We start from the raw sequence: 22,173 nt of genomic DNA, 5'->3' as shown, positions 1-22,173 counted from the left end.
TGTCATTTCTTTCAAGGTCTGCACGGTGTTGACAATGGCATTTTAACATTCAATCAAGTTCGAATCCCAAGAGAGAACCTTCTGGACAAGTGAGTAGACTTACCTTGATTTCACTTACAGCAGACAGGCAGTGATTGTATACATGGCGGCAATCAGTTCTTCGTCCCGCTAACCTAAATTAACATGAGGCCCAATCATGTTTCACGTGCTCCTTTTTCACAGTTCTAAGCAAAAATGTCATACACATTGTGGATCACTGGTTATCCAACTCTAAACCTAGATATTATCGGAAAATCTGCAGCCAGAGAAGCCTGTAAGGCACCGTTAAGTATTACTCCGCTCCAACATCAGAGTTCATGTATATAGTTTACTATTTACATTACTTGTTCATGTTTCAAATTTCTACTTATTATTTCTACTTATTTTGGTTTTGTCCATGGCATTTTTTTTTTTTAAATGCACCTTTTATGTTGTTGCAACATATTTCAATGCCTTGAGCTTTTTAGCATAGCAACACTTGTAGGCTATGAAATGAACTAGAAGTTAAGGGAATTCTAATATAGGTTAATCTTTTATTTTTTATTTTTATGAGGAGCAATATAAAACAGAGAAAAAGAAACGCTCTCCAGTGATAGTGTAACAGTGGAAATGAGGATCTTAGGTGGAAATAAAATAGAGATCAAATGAATATTGCAGCTCCAACCTTCACAAGGGATTGTGTTCAGTCTACTAAGGTGTATGAGGTTTCTATAGTTGATGGAGTGCAAACCGAGGTGGCATCAGACGCTGGAGGTGTAGAGTGAGTGGAGCCTCTAGACCTGGGTAACGCCACTGATATGACCCTGCTGTGCACTCCCATTACATGCCCGTATTGTTCTTGTAAAATGTGAGTGGGATTGCCACGTTTCTAATTTTGAATATGTTGCACATTACATGTTACAGCATGACCTGCCTTTTCTTTCTTTGAGAAAGTCACAGAAGAAAACAAAGAGGGATATTTGATGCAGATTTCATTCTGACTCCGTTTTCAATTTGGATATTGGTTTGCGCTCCACCAACTAGAGAAATCTCATATACTGTATTTGAGAGCCCTGATCTAGAGGGGAAACTTAAACCGTAGAAGACTAATAGGAATTGTTCTTCCCACTGCTGATCAGATGTTCAACCACTTTTAAGATATTGCTCATACTAAACTTTGCCTTGTGGAATTATTACCAGCACATATTTCCGTGCAGTGTCAGCTCAATAAACTGCGCTCGACCTTTCAATATAAACAGTGTTTTATATTCCCATTTAAATTATCAGATGTCTTTTATGGCGTTGGGAAAAATAGCTATGGCGGTCACGCATGCACATAACATAACGCACATTAGCATGTGACCAATTCCAGTTATGTTAACTCTGTTTACTAAAAGCTTAACTATTAATATACAGACTATTGAAGTACTTTGCCTTGAGTATACTAAAGTACTGATTTTGACACACTTCAGAAGCCAATAATAAAAGGTATTGTCTAAATTTCAACAGCTCCCTTTTTTTTTACATCTATCGAATACATGACATAACGAAACTAACATATCAAGATTGTTTTGAAGATTATGCTAATTACATACATATAACAGAGCCATTCCTCACCCAAGCATCAACTGGGTCGCTTGTCCATGGGCTACGGTATGATCAGCAAAGAAAGAGAATAGTGCTATTATTAAGTATGCTCCTCTTCTCACTTCTTGAGCCCTCTAACCCTTTTGCTTTCCACAGTCCTCCTGTGCTCTCTCTTCCTGTAACTTCTATCTCTCTATTTTCCTCCTCCTCCTGATTTTTACTTCTAGGCAGTGTCAAAGGCCAGATTAAATCATTGTGGGGACTGTATCTGACCTACGGCCAATATTTGGACAGATATGTTATACACTATTACGCCACAAATATGTGGTGTTTTACGAACACCTCCCAATAGAACAGAATAAATTAGCAGCTATATTGTAAAGTCTTATTTAATATGTTGTAATGATCCTTTTTTCAGGTTTGGCTCAGTTTCTCCAGATGGAAAATACCATTCTTCCATTGACAACAAAAGTGCCAGATTTAATGCTATGCTTGCAGCTCTCACACCAACCAGATTAGCACTAACATTTCAAGCTTTGGGAGCTATGAAGGTACTTGTTTATTTGTTAATTCTTTATGACACACAGATATTTAGTGTGAGGATGTTGACTGCCCCAATTTAAAAAAAAAAGAAACAGAAGATACTTGGCACTCCATACAATAGAACGAACTTTTGCCTAGAAGTCCATGATAGTGTTTTTCAAATTTGCTTCATGACATTTTTTTGCAGTTTTCTCTTAAATGCGCTGGGCCTTTTAAAAAATAAATACAAAATACCTTTTCTCTCCTCTCTGCCCCCCACTCCCCATGGGGGGACAGCAGTGGGACTCCGAAGATGAACCATGCTGATTTCAGCTCTGAGACCCCCTGCTCCCTGAGATTTTTAAAGAAAACCACGTTACATTTTGCATTATCAAGACATGCAGATAGTTGCATAGTTGCAAAAGTTCACATTACTCATGATTGCATGAAAAGAAACTTAAGTGCAAGAATCTGAAAATGACCTCACACAACGGGTCTGTGTTGGAATTTGCAGAGCACAGTGACTTTTAATGCTTGACTAATATCTTGTGAAGTTTGCCATTTTTCAGGATTCAGTTTTGTGAAAAACAAATCTCACAACTCCTAGCCCTTGCAATCTTTGTTGCTTTATGGTCAAGCTTTTATGATTCAGAGAGGTGTATATACTGCAAGCCGCCTTGCCCTTGCTTGAATGGGGAGAGACCTCCCTCTCTCTAAGGCTACGCTTATAGTGACGGCGACGCGACGGTGATGTCAGGCGACGGTCGCTGGAATAATCAAATTGAGATGACTTCCAGCGATCACGACCAAGCCGTCGCGTCACGCTTACTATAAGCGCACGAGACGGCGGCAATGCATTTATTTTGACACAACGTCGCGTCGCTGTCGCCGTCATCGGCACTATAAGCGCAGTCTTAAGAAGGAGAAGTTGTGAGTGAAAAAGAGTGTAAGAGTGAAAACTCCAGGCTCAAATATGAATAGACTTTCAGGGGCCAATGTTAGATGCAAATATCGGATCATGACTTTGTATTAATACGTGGTTAATGGAAATAAAGTTATATTCCTGGCGCTTAGCACTGGGGCACACTGTATAAAAGGATATATACGACCAGATGGAAGATGAATCCACTTGGGTACTCCACGTGCAGACGATCAGTCATGTAAAGAGAGGTAAATAAAACAACATAGTGTAATACAATAAAACTGCAAAACATACAAACACATAGAAGACAATACAAACAGATGCTGAGACAAACAGATGACTGAGGTTAATAAAATAACATTTAATAAAACATCTAAGTAGACACTAATTATATCAAAAAAATAACACAAAACACAAAAATGAATGTAATAATAAAAGAAAAGAAGGGTCCCATATGTGCTCCAGTGGTGGCTAAAATGCCCGCTTACCAGAAGCGAGGAGGAATTAGGCGGGGGATAATTCAGAGAGTATCCCCTCTCATGGTCTCCTGTCAGCTCCAAAACATCTCGTGACACAGATCAGCGTTGGCCTCCGGGAGGGGCACTCTCAGCCTTCTGAATAGCAGACCTCTGCACACCAGCCGCACCGGACTCCTTACATTCATTTTTGTATTTTGTGTTATTTTTTTATATAATTAGTGTCTACTTAGATGTTTTATTAAATGTTATTTTATTAACCTCAGTCATCTGTTTGTCTCAGCATCTGTTTGTATTGTCTTCTATGTGTTTGTACGTTTTGCAGTTTTATTGTATTACACTGTTGTTTTATTTACCTCTCTTTACATGACTGATCGCCTGCACGTGGAGTACCCAAGTGGATTCATCTTCCATCTGGTCGTTTATATATACTTTTATACAGTGTGCGCCAGAGATATAACTTTATTTCCATATCTGTTTGCTGACCTGGGGGTCAGAGTTATATCATAGGCTGCTAGCTCTTTTTTCTGTGTTGGGAATCAGCGCTCCCTCCTGTTCTGTTGTTTAAATACGTGGTTAATGTTACATCTTTGAACATGTAAAAATCTTCACAATTGACATGTAATGTACAGGATATAAACATTGAGATTAAATTATCTCTGTGCAGAAAGGCTATGTATTGATGTAGAAAGGAACATGAAAACATGAGCCTTCATGATGGTGTCAGAGTGCTGCTAAGTGATTATTATTATTAGCTGCTAATTCCTATGTATGCAAAGTACAAGAAATACAATGTAAAGATAAATGCATATCTACAGCAGTTTGTTTGTGGGGAGAAATTGGAAATAGCAGAATAAATACGTACAAAAGATCAGGATGATAAAAAAATTATATATAACATTGGAAGGATGTTGATGCTCAATGAGGCCCATTCATTAAAGTGCAAGAAAATTGGCTACAAATCGTTCGCCATGTTCAGTAACAATGATTTATGCAATTACTGCTAAAAAAAAAATTCCTAACTTGTGGTGTGAACCAAATTGCCTCTTTTTATCTTAAATATTTTTATTTAGTTGAATATTTTTTTGATAGGTAATGCTTATTTGGATATGTCGCACCACAGAAACATAGGAGATCGACTAGTTTCGGGACCATTTAGGGAGAGTCTGGGCTAGTTGAAGATTTTGACACACACCCAGCACGCTCTAACTCTAATACCCACTATATATATGTATGTATGTATGTATGTATGTATGTGTGTGTCAAAAAGAGAGCTACTGAGCATGGCCAATGTATACAAACAAAAGACAGGGGTGCCCAATACTACATCCAATTGACAAAACATGTAAAGTAATAAGTATAACGTTTAAATACTTCAATAATAATAATATTTACTTAGTTGAAGATTTGCAAGATTTCAGTTGTTCTTGCACCTTCATTTAATAGCATGGAAATACTTCACTTGGCAAGAGGTCCTCACCTACATACAAAGTCTGCATAATGCGCAGAATTGCCAAGCCGAAAGTGAACACTCATTGCATGGTTTGAACATTCGAGGTCTGTTTACATGAACATGGCATGATATGTTTTTTCCATGTGATATTGTCCATTTGTGTCAAGTACACCTCATTCTTGCAGATGAGTATTTGGGCACCAATGATCGATTTGGGAAGCGGTAATAGGAGGCGCTAGGGGGAGCGTTACTTGGCACAATATAAAATAATTCTGCTGCATCAAAGCTTGTCACTATAGTTGCTGCTGTGATTTGCCGTGTGTCGATTACATCTGGTAGCATTATTCCTTTTGCTGCCAGACGGACCTGTGGTGGATTACACAGCAATGCATTGCGGGCCCCTCTGGCAATGAAGAAATATGTCATCGTTATTATGAGCCCATTTGTAACAGGAAATATGTCCCTACCACGTAATCCATCGCAGGTACCTGCATATTTACTACAACGAGCATTCTATTGTATTTTGCTAAACTAGTTTTTAATAGGAGCTGAACTAACAACGTGTTTTTTTTCTCTTCAAATTTCAGCTTGGACTGACAATAGCCATTCGATATAGTCACAGGTAAGTAATATTTTTTGTACTTGTATACAGAGTGATTATTATTATTATTATTTTTGTTGGTTTTTATAAAAAAAAAGTTGCTGTAGCCCAAAGCAAAACATTATTTATACCTAAACTACGATCTATACTTTTTTGACACGTTTCCAGATTTTTTAAAATTGAGACCCTCCCAGTCAGCTTTGCAGCTCCACTCATACATTTCCTAATCGCTGTGAATTTTCTCGCTGCTTTCCTTCAGTTCACATGAATTGTCCTGTACAAACAGCGCTACATATGCTAGCATAGTATTGCACCTCCATGTTATGAGATTTCTGTCATGTCCTATTTTCATTCTCACCTTGGTGCCGCCTGGTTCACAAAAGTCCTGCTTTCCAATGGATAATGGAATTTAAAGGACCAGGAGAAGAAAATAATCTCATGGAGTTACATGGCCAGTATTGTTAATCCAAGATGAGCCACTTGTTGTTAGAAGTGTTGAATGAAGAAGATGCTGGGTTCAGAGAAGTTCTATTGTCGTATTGCTAAACATACAGCTGTAGCCTGACTTGCTATCCTCCGATGCCGCAATTTTTACTGCTCCGGTGCTGCGGCTACAGTTCTTGTGGCCACGAGGACAGTAAGCGGCCCAGGAGGATTACATCTGCGGGGATCCATGCTTCTGAATGGGACCCCGTGGCATTAATCCTATTGGGCCATCTGCCGGGAGAAATACTGATACTCGCCTTGCAGATGAGCTGTGCAGACGTCTTTGCATTGCTCCGCCGGGTTCCGTGCCCCCACTTACTGAAGGTAAGCAGGGCTGTATTGTAATTCCCCTGGATGACGTAGATGCCCTTATATGGGTCTCTACATCATGAAGGGGAGGCTATATGGTCAAATTTGATCATCTGTATCAAGGGGGTTGAACAGTACATGTAACACTGTCCAGCCCCCTTGATGATCTAGATGGCCATTTAGCCTACCCCTCATGGTGTAGAGACGCATACAAGGGCATCTACATCATCCAGGGGTAATTACAATACAGCCCTGCTTACCTTCAGCGAGCGGGGACACAGATCCAGACGTGGAAAAGATGGAGCCTGCTGCGCAGCTCATCTGGAAGGTAAGTATGGGTATTTCTCTGACATTCAAGTGAAGGATTAACACTGCGGTTTCCCATTCAAAAGCATGAAACCCGGCAGTATTAATCCTTCTGGCTGCAATACTTGCTGTGCTTGGGGCCGTGTTGGGGCGTGGGTTTTCTTTTTCTTTTTTCCAGTGCCCAGCAGGACGGTAAGTCTGGCTACATCTGTATGTAGGCTACTGACCAGAGCTGTGAGATACTATCTTGGTTTGTTTTCTGAATATTGGCTGCAATGTACGGAAAAATGGACCCCCTTTTAATTTTAGCTTTTTCTTTACCCAACTCTGCTACTGACTATAGATTACATTAGTGTGCATGGAAAAATAATATAAACCAACAAAATACACGAAGGGAGAATTCATCAAAGTATTTCTCTTAGTCTCCATGGATTGGTATCAGGTATGAACCAGGGTATTAAAAGCATTGTAAAGTGGCAAAATCACTTTTTAGTACATATATCAGCATTAGACTAATGTTAAAAATATTTAAGAATGTCGTACCTTTGTTATTGTTTTAATGATTCGCTCATAAGTTAAATTATGTTTAATAGCTTCACAAATGTACTCAACCTAACCACGAAGGGCATAATAACAAAAATCAAAGAATATTTGAAATTTAAAGAGAGGGTGTAAGAAGGCACTACAGCCATAAAAATATAATTACTAGTAACACCAAATCCAGGTGGTGCGCCTCGGAAAATATTGATTGCAAAAGAAAGCAAAAAAACGCAAAGAACATAGGCAAGAGAAATCTTCCAATAAGGACTCTCAAAAGGTGTATACAAAAATATCAAACACAAACAAAAATGGAGACAAGAATAGTCTCCCAAAGATTCCCAAATCTTTGGGAGACTATTCTTGTCTCCATTTTTGTTTGTGTTTGTCAATACTATTCCTTTGCACCGGTTGCTTTGATTATTTACTTTATTTATCAATTACTGGTGAGTAGTATTTCACAAGTTATATATACAAAAATATCAAACCTAATTTATTTATCCAAATAACGACGCACACATTTCTTAATGACATTTAAAAATACATAGAAAGTGCTATGGCTAAAAATGCCACTTCTTTCATAACCTAATAACAGTATAATTAAAGGATCAGTAAGCAGTGTGTGTACTCAAAATTCCACGTGAATCTACAAATGCGTAAAATGAAGTACCGAGTACAAGATCAATTCTTGACCACAGTGGAACCATACATACATACTGTATTATTCCAGCATTAGTAACAACATTCTCTGAGTTATAGCAGTATGAGGCATCAGCTTCTCGTGTACTGTACATGTAAGTTACTGTTGGCATTTTCGACCTAGTTTTGGTACATGAGTCCTAGTAGAAGATGCAGTATGCATTATCACTCTCCAGCCGCCCTACATGATTACACAAAGCATGCCATCGCGGTCCTTCTTGTGTGGCACGGCCCACTCGTGTGAAAGGCTTTCTCTTCACGGCTCCCTGCGCGATTTCAACACTCCACCCGGAGACCTTTGTAAAGGGGGCTAAAACCGTACAGGTTGGAGTAAGTAAGTATAGTGCAGGGACTGGCTGGCAAGTTTTGGTCAAGGGCACTATATACTGTACATCTGCATGCCAGATACACGCACCGTACACACACAGCATACATATCCACTATGTATTTCTAGGTACTTTCACTGGCGTTTTGGTTTTAAAATATTTTGGTGTTTTGGATCTAAAATGTTTGTTTTGGTTTGGCTCTAACTGGATTTTTGGGTGTTTTTATATTATTTTTAATTATGGGAAAAACCCCTCAAAATAAGAAGGAAATGCTAAAGTAACATCATTTTTTTTTTTTTTTTTTTAACAATTTTTTTATTTGAGAACAACAAACATTTTGCATGAATACAACAGTGTCATAGGCACATGACATGATTCTTGACTAAATAAAGCATATTGTAGTCTCAATGAGGGTGTGTTTTCCTAAGTGGGTGGGGGTGAAGTGGGGGAAGGGTGGTGGGGGGTGGGGAAGATGTACAGGGGGGGGGGTGCGGTCGGAGTTTCCGGGACCCCTTTCCCCCCCCCCTTTTTGGGGGGGGGGGGGTCTACAGCAGACCTATTCTCGTCGGGCCACTCCAGGGGCCCCAGGTGTTCCGGAACCGTGGCATTTTCTTATGTAGCATTGCCGTTAGTTTGTCCATGGACATCACTTCATCTATTCTCCTCAGCACCGTGTTTCTTGCTGGGGCTTTGGTGTTTTTCCAAGCCGCTGCGATTGAGCATCTAGCTGCGGTTAGAATAGCTGTTATTAGTCTACTCATGGGCGGGTCTAGGTCGTCTATTGGTTTACTCAGCATAAAGGTCAGGGGGTCCAGAGGGAGAAGGAGCCCCATGGTCTCTTATATGATCGCCTGGATCTTGGTCCAGTATCTCTGGATCTCCGGACATGACCACCAAATGTGGGCCATGTCCCCCTTTTGACCACATCCCCTCCAGCACAGATCAGGGGTGCCGGGGAAGATCTGGCTCAGTCTAGCCGGAGTCAGGTACCACTGAAAAAGTATTTTATATATGTTCTCTTTTATCACTGTGCAAATTGATGTCTTTGTAGCCAGCTCCCAGATATCCTCCCACTCGTCCATGTCTATCTGGACGTTCAGCGTCCATGTCTATCTGGACGTTCAGCGTCCATGTCTATCTGGGCGTTCAGGTCCTCAGACCACTTCTGCATATACTGGTGGATTGGGGGCACTGTTGCCGACTCCATCCCCCTATAGATCTCTGAGATCAGTCCCTTCTGATAGGAGCCTTTGCGACACAGGGATTTGCATCTGGTCAAGGGGGGGAATTTGGCGTTAGGGGCTAGGGAGAGGAGGAAGTGTCTAATTTGCAGGAACTTGAATAGGTGGAGGCCTTGGTAGTGATATTTATCTCGTAGTTCCTGGAAGGATAGTAACCCCTCGCTCTTCAGCAGATCTGCAACCAGGCTTATGCCTTGTGAGGATTCTGGAGTCACGTCGCTCACGGCGTGCTCCTCACTTACCTGCAACTCCGTCTGGGTCTCCCGCGGCGCACGTGGACTCCGGAGGCAAGCCGCCGACAGCTGTTCCTCCTATGCGCGCGCGCGCACGTCTTCCTCTCTCTTCTGCTCTCGGAGCAGGGCGTGGGTCCGCGCACGCAGCCGATGGCACTGATTCACGGAGGCGCGGCCACACGGAGGCGCTCCCGCCTCTTGAAGGCACAACACCTCTTTTGATGGCCATCACCAAATACAGTCAGGCTGCTGGGCTTTATGGCTACTATGAAGCTCGCTCCCAAGTTCCTCGGTCCCTTTACCATAGTTAGGAGGATTAATCCTGTGGCTTACAAGCTACGTCTTCCACCTTCTATGAAGATACCTTCGGTCTTCCATGTGTCCTTACTTAAACCAGTGTTTCGGAGTCCTCGCTTTTCCAAAAATACTTCTTCTCCACGTCCGATTATGATTCAAGGTCAACAGGAATACGAGGTGCAGTTTGTCCTGGATTCTAGAATTTCCAGAGGAGGAGTACAATACTTGGTTCACTGGAAAGGGTTCGGACCAGAGGAACGTTCATGGATTCCTCACCGGGATCTTCACGCACCTCGTCTTCTACAGGCCTTTCATCGCAAGAATCCCTCCAAGCCTTATCATGGTCGCCCGGAGGTCGCCCCTGAAGGGGGGGGGTACTGTGAGGATTCTGGAGTCACGTCGCTCACGGCGTGCTCCTCACTTACCTGCAACTCCGTCTGGGTCTCCCGCGGCGCACGTGGACTCCTGGAGGCAAGCCGCCGACAGCTGTTCCTCCTATGCACGTCTTCCTCTCTCTTCTGCTCTCGGAGCAGGGCGTGGGTCCGCGCACGCAGCCGATGGCACTGATTCACGGAGGCGCGGCCACACGGAGGCGCTCCCGCCTCTTAAAGGCACAACACCTCTTTTGATGGCCATCACCAAATACAGTCAGGCTGCTGGGCTTTATGGCTCCTCCCCTGGGACTCCTTCTGGACCTATACCTGCTGTAAACTGGCCTTTCCACACACCTCCACCTTGCTGCGCTGCTATTGGATCCTCTCTCTTATATATACCTTGCAGAGTCACTGACTCGTTGGCTGAGCATAGAACCAGTTGTTCTCACCTCTCTCTGCCTCCTTAGTCTATTTCGCAGACTTCCTCGTGAACTGAACCGGCTTCCGCTACGTCTTCCTGTACCTCTGGCATCCCGAACTCGGCATACGGCTACACGACTCTCCGCACCTCTGGCATCCCGATCCTGGCTTACGGTAAACGACAACGTCCCTCTCTCTAACCCCGGACTTGGCTAACGGCCTCTCTACCTACCGTACCTCTCCTACCCCGATCCGGAATCCCAGACCACTCTTCAATCAAGACGTGCCCTCGTGGCTGTGGGTGGCGTTATTTCCTATCCCACCTCAGCACCGCGGTCCCGTCTCGTTTGTGGTGAGCACATCCTAACATGCCTAGACCTTGGAATTGGTCAAATTGTTTTTTGGAGCACCCGGGCGGGAAGTGCGGGTTTCCAAAGATAGGGATAAGCTGAGATGGGGTAGCTAGCAGGCTATACTTCCCTTTGTTTTTGAGCCATACTTCCCATGTGCACCTCATTGCCCCCAGAGCGAATCTCCGTGGTCCCCCCTCCCTTCCTGCCGGGGACCAGAGGTGGGCCTGGAGGGTGGCCGGCTCGGCATGGTGGGTTTCGATTGCCAGCCAACATGTGGTGCTGGGTCGTAGTTCCACACCACAGCCTGTTTCAGCTGGGCCGCTGAATAATTTCTGATCACGTCGGGGACCCCCACCCCCCCTCTTGTTTTAGGGGACAACATTACTGATCTGGGTACTCTTGGGCATTTATCGTTCCAGATAAATTTGGACATTAGGGCCTGAATATTTTTTAGAGCTGCGGTGGGAATGGGGATAGGGAGTGTTTGAAAGAAATAGAGTAGTCTCGGAAGGATGTTCATCTTAATTGAGACAATTCTTCCGAACCAGGAGATCTGGAACTTTTTCCATGTCTCCAGGTCTTTTTTTAATTTGGTCAAACGGGGGGGGTACTTGTATTGGTATATGGAACTGTATGAATTAGATATTCTAACTCCTAGATACTTAATGTGTGTGGTGCTCCATCGATATTTAAAGTTAGTTTGAAGGAGCTGCCATTCTTGAGTTGGAAGGGATATGTTGAGTGTCTCTGATTTGTCCATATTGGCTTTGTAATCAGAGACCGTGCCAAATTGGTGGAGTGACCTTTGGAGATTGGGGAGGGAGACGTGGGGGTCCGTGAGGGTCAGTATCACGTCATCCGCGAATAGAGAAATTTTGTATTCCGTTTTGCCAATTCGAATGCCCTTAATGCTCTTATCCTCTCTTATTGTAGCCGCAAGTGGTTCGATTGTGAGGACGAATAACAGAGGAGAGAGGGGGCAACCCTGTCTGGTCCCGTTTCTTATCTTGATTGGGTCCGAGTATCTGCCCGAGATTTTGACATGTGCTGTCGGGTTTTGGTATAGGGCTCTGACCACCTGCAGGAAGGGACCGCTGAACCCAAATTTCAGCATTGTTTGGTTTAAGAAGGACCATTTGATTCTGTTGAACGCTTTCTCTGCGTCGAGGCTAAGAATCATCGCCTTGCTTCCTCTGAGGTGCACATGGTCTATTATATCCACAATTTTGCGGGTGTTGTCAGATGCCTGTCTGCCTGACACAAAACCTACTTGGTCTATATGAATGAGTAATCTGGGGATGGGGAAAGGAAAGGGGAAAGGGGAGCTCCCGCGTCAGCAAAGTAAGGATAGTATTTAAATCAAATAACACACAGACAGGTGCAATAGAGGATATATACTATAGTGACAACATAAACAGACAGACAAGTTCCTCCTTGAATGCACTCAGAAAGGTAAATCAGAGTGATATGGTTGATAACATTAAAAACCTTTTAATCACCAAATAGTAAAAACATCTTGTATAGAGGGAAATGGTAGAAATAGTCCACGGCCAGTCCCTTTAAACAAACCAAGAAAAAATCTTCCCATGTGTGTATATGGAAGATAATAAATGACAATACACCACCTAGATGTGGGCTACAAAAAACTGCAAAGTCTCGCCAAAATGTAACTACAGACTTGAAAACCAGTCCTGTTGACAGGAATTCTATTGTCAAAAACCAACACACCTATAAAAAAGTATGCTGATACTGGATCTGAAGAGGCGGTTCATATACAGTTCGTGGGTCATGGAACCCCTACACACGTATAACTAGACCACAAAGAGTTGGGGTGTATGTCAACTCCAGAACAAAAATGAAGTCAACAAAAGATGTGATAAGTAATACATATAACATAAAATAAAACCACATACATAGCTATTAACTACGTGGCTAGTGAGTAGTGACCTCTGCGTAGGGCAAGCACAAAGCGTGCTCTGCTAATGCCCTGAGGCACGGTTCAGTGACCGTATCCAGTTATAGCCTCAGAATAGTATAACACAATTAGTGCAGAGGTCACTGAATGGAGTCTCTGCTGGGTGGAAACACAGAGGCTCACTGAGTGGAGTCTCCCAGATAGCAGGCAACAAAAACACTGTAATTGATCAGAGTACTCTTAACAGTATTAAGTCAGTGCATAAGATGTTATCCACAATAAGTGTTGCACAGAGTAATTTTGCCCTAAGTGTGTATGGGTTACCCCTAATAAGGCCGACGGTATGGGCCCCCCAGATAATGCAGTGTTTAGGGAGTATGCCTGTCAGAGAAGCGGCTATAGTGTATGCCGCTATCAGGTGCAGTGACCTCAAGAAATAACTTCTGACTGGCCATCCATGGTATAACTTAGCTTATGGGGACTGGGGGTGTCCGTTGCAGCAGCTCACGATCCTACAGTGTAGGCAGAGGAGGCGGGGTGCCGAGATGGAGGGTTGTAGCCTGCTAAGTCAGCAGCTGCAGCCGCAACAGTTTCATCCCACTGCTAGGAGGCGTCCGCTCAGTATGATGACGTCATCACGTTCTGGTCACCTGACGCACGTTTCGCGCATGATCACGCTTTCTCAAAGGTACATGCACGCAGTAGACGTGCACTTTAAATAGCTCTCGGTTGTTGTGGCAACCAGGGGGGAGTGGCTACCCTTGATTGCTTGCTGGATTAACTGCTGCACTGTCTGAACTGCGGCATGCGAGTAGTACTGAAGCACGCTTGACTTACATATAAATAAATAAATATACTGCTGTTAAGCCAACGTGTATATGTACAATTAGAGTCAGTAAAGTGACACTTAGTTGCTGAAAATGAATGTAAATACAGTTAGGTGCTGCAATAAGATGCATACAATAAGTAAAAGAGAGTGCATACATTGTCCCTATGACAGGTAAGTAGCCCATGATGACTAGAGCAGGGGGAGTGTACACATATGTAAGATGGATGGCGATGGCAGAGTATCAACTAGGACAGGGGGGGTTTGTGAGTCCACCAAGGTGTAAAATCATCGTGTTAGAATGTAGTATCGTGTCTACACATGAATGGCCATAAATACTCGTAAGTTACATGGTGACACGTACCATTCAATTAATGTGACGATGATTTATAACGGATCATTCAAATAAATGGGGAAAAAAGAAATTCCTCATTGAGTCCCTTGGGGGCCAATGTACCCAAGGTGTAGATCCATCGGGATTCACGTTTCAGAATCTCGTTATCCCAGTCTCCCCCTCTGCTGTGACTGGACACTGCCTCAATACCCACGAACTTGAGAACTGTGGGTACTCCCTGATGTCTATTGTGGACGTGGTTGGCAACGGGGGTATCGCGGTGGTTGCGAATATCCCCTAGATGCTCAAGTATCCTGTGCCTTAATTGCCGTTTGGTCTTACCAATGTATTTTTTATTGCACATGCAGACAATTTGGTACACCACGCCCACAGTTCTACAATTTATGAACTGACGGATATTGAAGCTGTGTGTGTCATCCCAGTTCTGGAAGATCTTGGTAGGCATGCAGGAGGAGCATGCTCGACATTTATGACATTTATAAAAGCCGGCGGATCTGTTGGCTAGCCAAGTGCCTGTAGAGGGTCTTTGGTAATGGCTGTGTACCAACAGATCCCGGAGATTAGAGGCTCGTTTGCTCACCAGTGTTGCCCTATCGTTCAGGACCTCTCTTAGGTCAACATCCTCACGTAATACGTGCCAGTGTGTATTAATGATGTTATTTATCTCAGGCCATTGGTTGTTAAACCTACCAATGAAACGTATAACATTTTTGTCATTTTGTGGGCTGACCTTATCATCTAGCAGTGTGTTTCTGTCTGTTGATCTTGCTCTTTGATACGCTTTTTTAATGATCCTGTTGCTGTATCCCCTTTCCTGAAATCTGAGTTTCATGGCTGCCGCCTTTGTCTCAAAGTCTTCATTGGATGAACAGTTCCTCCTCAGGCGTAAAAACTGACCGGTTGGTATACCCCTTATCAGGTGTTTCGGGTGGTGGCTATCTGCTCTGAGGAGGCTGTTCGTGGCGGTAGACTTACGATCAAGGGACGTGGATAAGGTCCCGTGTGTAGTCTTAGAGATCAGGAGGTCAAGGAACGTAATGTTCGTCTGATCAACCTCAGAGGTTAGTCTGAGGTTGAGGGGATTGTCATTAAGCTCACGAATGAACTCATCAAAGTGTATCTGAGTATCCTGCCACAGGACAAAGATGTCGTCGATAAACCTTATCCATAAGAGGATTTTGGAGGTGTATCGACGATGACACTCTTGGAATACCACCTCCGCCTCCCACCAGCCCAGATATACGATAGGGCGCCCTGGTGGCGCGTCCAGGCTTTTATGCACCTTGGGGAGGGAATAGAAGGTGGCCATCCTAGGGTTTTTATTAAGGAGTGCCTTACTTTCTGTGAGGGAGAGAGCCCTATTCTGGACGCCCACGTCCAAAATAAGTTTGAGGTCATGTAGAAACGTATTGGTTGGATCAGTCCTCAGTATCGCGTAACAATCGCGATCGGATAAGAGGCGCAAGTTCTCATTGACATAGTCTGTGGTGTTGACTATCACGATGTTGCCCCCTTTGTCTGAGGGTTTGATCGTGATAGTCGAGTTAAGTTTTAACTCTTGTAGGGACTGTCTCTCCAACTTGGTCAAGTTTGTATTGGAGGGTCTGGGCTTAAGCTGTTCGAGATCTGCAGTGACGAGACCAATGAAAGTAGCAACATTATGGCACGTCTCAAGTGCCGGTGTGAACCTTGATTTTGGTTTCATGGTAGTGAACGGGCCTTCGCCCGGTGGTCTTAGAGATTCCTCTTCTAATGCCGCTAAATTGTTTATGGCTTCTAAGAATTGGTCATCGAAGTCCTCTTGACCTATTGCCCTGAGTTGGTTCTGTGCCCTTCTTTTAAAGAACTTATGCAATAATAACTTGCGACCAAACAAATACGTATCCTTGATCCAGTCAAATCTGGAGAAGTTCTCAGTGGGGGAGAAGGACAATCCCTTCAGCCACTTGGCCCTCACTCAGGACCACATCAGATACATTGATCACCTGACTAAAGTCGTCGGTGGCGTTAGTTAGTGACGGCGGCGGGATCGTCGCTTGGTTCCCCCCCTGTACCCCCAGGTGTCTCTGTCTCGCAGCCCACCCCATCTGACCTCTTCGGGTCTTACACGTTCTGGGGGTGGCTGGTGGCGGGGGTCCTGATCCATAAAACCAACCCTAGATGTATCGGCTGGTCCCTGTTCTCTCCTTTCCCCTCCGTCACTTTCCTCGTTGGAAGTGTCCCAGTCAGTCGAGGACTTTTTTATTGGTATCCCTCTTTTGTTTATAAATTTTGCCTTCTTTAAAGTCCTTTGTGTCGCGAATATATTTACGCTGCTTCCTTTCTTTTAATTCGCGCGTAAATCTACCTATCGTAACTTCCAGTTTGTTCTCTAGGCTAATAAATTCAGAGTTACCTCGCCATTTCTCTGCATCATTACGTTGTTCTGCTAATTCTGTATTTACAGTAGATAGTGTACCATTATCTGTTTCAACAAGTAGTTTCATTAAAGAGGTGGAACAAATGCCTAAAATCTTGTTCCATTTAACGAGGAACTCAGGGTCAGAATGTGGGGTTGAGGGAGGCAGATCCACTCTTAAGCCCCTAGGGATAAGTTCGGTAGATATATACTTTTCTAAGCTCGCTACCTCCCACCAGAGTTTAGCGCGTCTTTTATAAATTTTCTCTAAGCCTGAAAAGTAAGTATTTATGCTAGTAACCCCTGTTTCTGATAAATCCCCATCTAACGAAAAGACATTGTCCGCCTCCGTTCTCCATGCAGCAAAATCAGGCAATTGTGACACAAAACCAGCCATAATAGTGTACAAAAATAGTCCAAAAGAAATAGTGGGTGTGCGAGCTTGTTTGTTTAAAGGGACTGGCCGTGGACTATTTCTACCATTTCCCTCTATACAAGATGTTTTTACTATTTGGTGATTAAAAGGTTTTTAATGTTATCAACCATATCACTCTGATTTACCTTTCTGAGTGCATTCAAGGAGGAACTTGTCTGTCTGTTTATGTTGTCACTATAGTATATATCCTCTATTGCACCAGTCTGTGTGTTATTTGATTTAAATACTATCCTTACTTTGCTGACGCGGGAGCTCCCCTTTCCCCTTTCCCCTTCCCTTTCCCCATCCCCAGATTAGTCTATTACATGTGGATGTATGTCCACTCTTGCTCCCAGCTCGCACACCCACTATTTCTTTTGGACTATTTTTGTACACTATTATGGCTGGTTTTGTGTCACAATTGCCTGATTTTGCTGCATGGAGAACGGAGGCGGACAATGTCTTTTCGTTAGATGGGGATTTATCAGAAACAGGGGTTACTAGCATAAATACTTAATTTTCAGGCTTAGAGAAAATTTATAAAAGACGCGCTAAACTCTGGTGGGAGGTAGCGAGCTTAGAAAAGTATATATCTACCGAACTTATCCCTAGGGGCTTAAGAGTGGATCTGCCTCCCTCAACCCCACATTCTGACCCTGAGTTCCTCGTTAAATGGAACAAGATTTTAGGCATTTGTTCCGCCTCTTTAATGAAACTACTTGTTGAAACAGATAATGGTACACTACCTACTGTAAATACAGAATTAGCAGAACAACGTAATGATGCAGAGAAATGGCGAGGTAACTCTGAATTTATTAGCCTAGAGAACAAACTGGAAGATACGATAGGTAGATTTACGCGCGAATTAAAAGAAAGGAAGCAGCGTAAATATATTCGCGACACAAAGGACTTTAAAGAAGGCAAAATTTATAAACAAAAGAGGGATACCAATAAAAAAGTTTGTTTCCGCCACCCTGAGTCCTCGACTGACTGGGACACTTCCAACGAGGAAAGTGACGGAGGGGAAAGGAGAGAACAGGGACCAGCCGATACATCTACGGTTGGTTTTTTAGATCAGGACCCCCGCCACCAGCCACCCCCAGAACGTGTAAGACCCGAAGAGGTCAGATGGGGTGGGCTGCGAGACAGAGACACCTGGGGGCACAGGGGGGGAACCAAGCGACGATCCCGCCGCCGTCACTAACTAACGCCACCGACGACTTTAGTCAGGACCACATCAGATAGATTGATCACCTGAGTGAGGGCCAAGTGGCTGTCCTACAGAAGGGATTGTCCTTCTCCCCCACTGAGAACTTCTCCAGATTTGACTGGATCAAGGATACGTATTTGTTTGGTCGCAAGTTATTATTGCATAAGTTCTTTAAAAGAAGGGCACAGAACCAACTCAGGGCAATAGGTCAAGAGGACTTCGATGACCAATACTTAGAAGCCATAAACAATTTAGCGGCATTAGAAGAGGAATCTCTAAGACCACCGGGCGAAGGCCCGTTCACTACCATGAAACCGAAATCAAGGTTCACACCGGCACTTGAGACGTGCCATAATGTTGCTACTTTCATTGGTCTCGTCACTGCAGATCTCGAACAGCTTAAGCCCAGACCCTCCAATACAAACTTGACCCAGTTGGAGAGACAGTCCCTACAAGAGTTAAAACTTAACTCGACTATCACGATCAAACCCTCAGACAAAGGGGGCAACATCGTGATAGTCAACACCACAGACTGTCAATGAGAACTTGCGCCTCTTATCCGATCGCGCTTGTTACGCGATACTGAGGACTGATCCAACCAATACGTTTCTACATGACCTCAAACTTATTTTGTACGTGGGCGTCCAGAATAGGGCTCTCTCCCTCACAGAAAGTAAGGCACTCCTTAATAAAAACCCTAGGATGGCCACCTTCTATTCCCTCCCCAAGGTGCATAAAAGCCTGGACGCGCCACCAGGGCGCCCTATCGTATCAAGGATCTCGAATGTAACTGAAAACAGCAGTATCTATGTCGACAAGGTGCTTCGTCCCTTTGTAGTCACATTACCCTCTTATTTGAGGGACACAAAGGACGCTCTTAATAAATTAAGGGAGGTAACAATCAAGGAGGACACATTACTCATCAGCCTGGATGTAGAATCTCTGTATACTTCGATAATACATGAGAGGGGCATCCAGGCTGTTGAATACTATCTCACCAAGAGATCCAGCGAGTTCAGTAGCCATAACACACTGGTACTAGACCTACTGAGATTTATTCTTACGCATAACGTGTTTACCTTTGATGGTAAATTATACCATCAACTCCGGGGCACAGCCATGGGGACCACCTGCGCCCCCACCTATGCCAACCTATATCTGGGCTGGTGGGAGGCGGAGGTGGTATTCCAAGAGTGTCATCGTCGATACACCTCCAAAATCCTCTTATGGATAAGGTTTATCGACGACATCTTTGTCCTGTGGCAGGATACTCAGATACACTTTGATGAGTTCATTCGTGAGCTTAATGACAATCCCCTCAACCTCAGACTAACCTCTGAGGTTGATCAGACGAACATTACGTTCCTTGACCTCCTGATCTCTAAGACTACACACGGGACCTTATCCACGTCCCTTGATCGTAAGTCTACCGCCACGAACAGCCTCCTCAGAGCAGATAGCCACCACCCGAAACACCTGATAAGGGGTATACCAACCGGTCAGTTTTTACGCCTGAGGAGGAACTGTTCATCCAATGAAGACTTTGAGACAAAGGCGGCAGCCATGAAACTCAGATTTCAGGAAAGGGGATACAGCAACAGGATCATTAAAAAAGCATATCAAAGAGCAAGATCAACAGACAGAAACACACTGCTAGATGATAAGGTCAGCCCACAAAATGACAAAAATGTTATACGTTTCATTGGTAGGTTTAACAACCAATGGCCTGAGATAAATAACATCATTAATACACACTGGCACGTATTACGTGAGGATGTTGACCTAAGAGAGGTCCTGAACGATAGGGCAACACTGGTGAGCAAACGAGCCTCTAATCTCCGGGATCTGTTGGTACACAGCCATTACCAAAGACCCTCTACAGGCACTTGGCTAGCCAACAGATCCGCCGGCTTTTATAAATGTCATAAATGTCGAGCATGCTCCTCCTGCATGCCTACCAAGATCTTCCAGAACTGGGATGACACACACAGCTTCAATATCCGTCAGTTCATAAATTGTAGAACTGTGGGCGTGGTGTACCAAATTGTCTGCATGTGCAATAAAAAATACATTGGTAAGACCAAACAGCAATTAAGGCACAGGATACTTGAGCATCTAGGGGATATTCGCAACCACCGCGATACCCCCGTTGCCAACCACGTCCACAATAGACATCAGGGAGTACCCACAGTTCTCAAGTTCGTGGGTATTGATGCAGTGTCCAGTCACAGCAGAGGGGGAGACTGGGATAACGAGATTCTGAAACGTGAATCCCGATGGATCTACACCTTGGGTACATTGGCCCCCAAGGGACTCAATGAGGAATTTCTTTTTTCCCCATTTATTTGAATGATCCGTTATAAATCATCGTCACATTAATTGAATGATACGTGTCACCATGTAACTTACGAGTATTTATGGCCATTCATGTGTAGACACGATACTACATTCTAACACGATGATTTTACACCTTGGTGGACTCACAAACCCCCTCTGTCCTAGTTGATACTCTGCCATCGCCATCCATCTTACATATGTGTACACTCCCCCTGCTCTAGTCATCATGGGCTACTTACCTGTCATAGGGACAATGTATGCACTCTCTTTTACTTATTGTATGCATCTTATTGCAGCACCTAACTGTATTTACATTCATTTTCAGCAACTAAGTGTCACTTTACTGACTCTAATTGTACATATACACGTTGGCTTAACAGCAGTATATTTATTTATTTATATGTAAGTCAAGCGTGCTTCAGTACTACTCGCATGCCGCAGTTCAGACAGTGCAGCAGTTAATCCAGCAAGCAATCAAGGGTAGCCACTCCCCCCTGGTTGCCACAACAACCGAGAGCTATTTAAAGTGCACGTCTACTGCGTGCATGTACCTTTGAGAAAGCGTGATCATGCGCGAAACGTGCGTCAGGTGACCAGAACGTGATGACGTCATCATACTGAGCGGACGCCTCCTAGCAGTGGGATGAAACTGTTGCGGCTGCAGCTGCTGACTTAGCAGGCTACAACCCTCCATCTCGGCACCCCGCCTCCTCTGCCTACACTGTAGGATCGTGAGCTGCTGCAACGGACACCCCCAGTCCCCATAAGCTAAGTTATACCATGGATGGCCAGTCAGAAGTTATTTCTTGAGGTCACTGCACCTGATAGCGGCATACACTATAGCCGCTTCTCTGACAGGCATACTCCCTAAACACTGCATTATCTGGGGGGCCCATACCGTCGGCCTTATTAGGGGTAACCCATACACACTTAGGGCAAAATTACTCTGTGCAACACTTATTGTGGATAACATCTTATGCACTGACTTAATACTGTTAAGAGTACTCTGATCAATTACAGTGTTTTTGTTGCCTGCTATCTGGGAGACTCCACTCAGTGAGCCTCTGTGTTTCCACCCAGCAGAGACTCCATTCAGTGACCTCTGCACTAATTGTGTTATACTATTCTGAGGCTATAACTGGATACGGTCACTGAACCGTGCCTCAGGGCATTAGCAGAGCACGCTTTGTGCTTGCCCTACGCAGAGGTCACTACTCACTAGCCACGTAGTTAATAGCTATGTATGTGGTTTTATTTTATGTTATATGTATTACTTATCACATCTTTTGTTGACTTCATTTTTGTTCTGGAGTTGACATACACCCCAACTCTTTGTGGTCTAGTTATACGTGTGTAGGGGTTCCATGACCCACGAACTGTATATGAACCGCCTCTTCAGATCCAGTATCAGCATACTTTTTTATAGGTGTGTTGGTTTTTGACAATAGAATTCCTGTCAACAGGACTGGTTTTCAAGTCTGTAGTTACATTTTGGCGAGACTTTGCAGTTTTTTGTAGCCCACATCTAGGTGGTGTATTGTCATTTATTATCTTCCA

General features: G+C 43.9%; 1 protein-coding gene across 2 annotated transcripts in view; it reads left to right on the top strand.

Moving 5' to 3' along the window:
• The window catches only part of LOC142492998 (acyl-coenzyme A oxidase-like protein), a 344,660-nt gene that overhangs the window by 73,670 nt on the left and 248,817 nt on the right, over positions 1-22,173 (top strand). For both annotated transcript variants that reach the window (XM_075596354.1, XM_075596353.1), the window contains exons 8-10: positions 17-89; positions 2,024-2,156; positions 5,566-5,600. In XM_075596354.1, coding sequence (XP_075452469.1) covers positions 17-89; positions 2,024-2,156; positions 5,566-5,600 — 241 coding nt within the window. The remainder of the gene's footprint in view (positions 1-16; positions 90-2,023; positions 2,157-5,565; positions 5,601-22,173) is intronic.

This window comes from Ascaphus truei, chromosome 4, assembly GCF_040206685.1.
Source record: "Ascaphus truei isolate aAscTru1 chromosome 4, aAscTru1.hap1, whole genome shotgun sequence".
Classification (NCBI taxonomy): Eukaryota; Metazoa; Chordata; class Amphibia; order Anura; family Ascaphidae; genus Ascaphus; species Ascaphus truei.
This window is presented reverse-complemented; position numbering and strand designations above follow the sequence as displayed.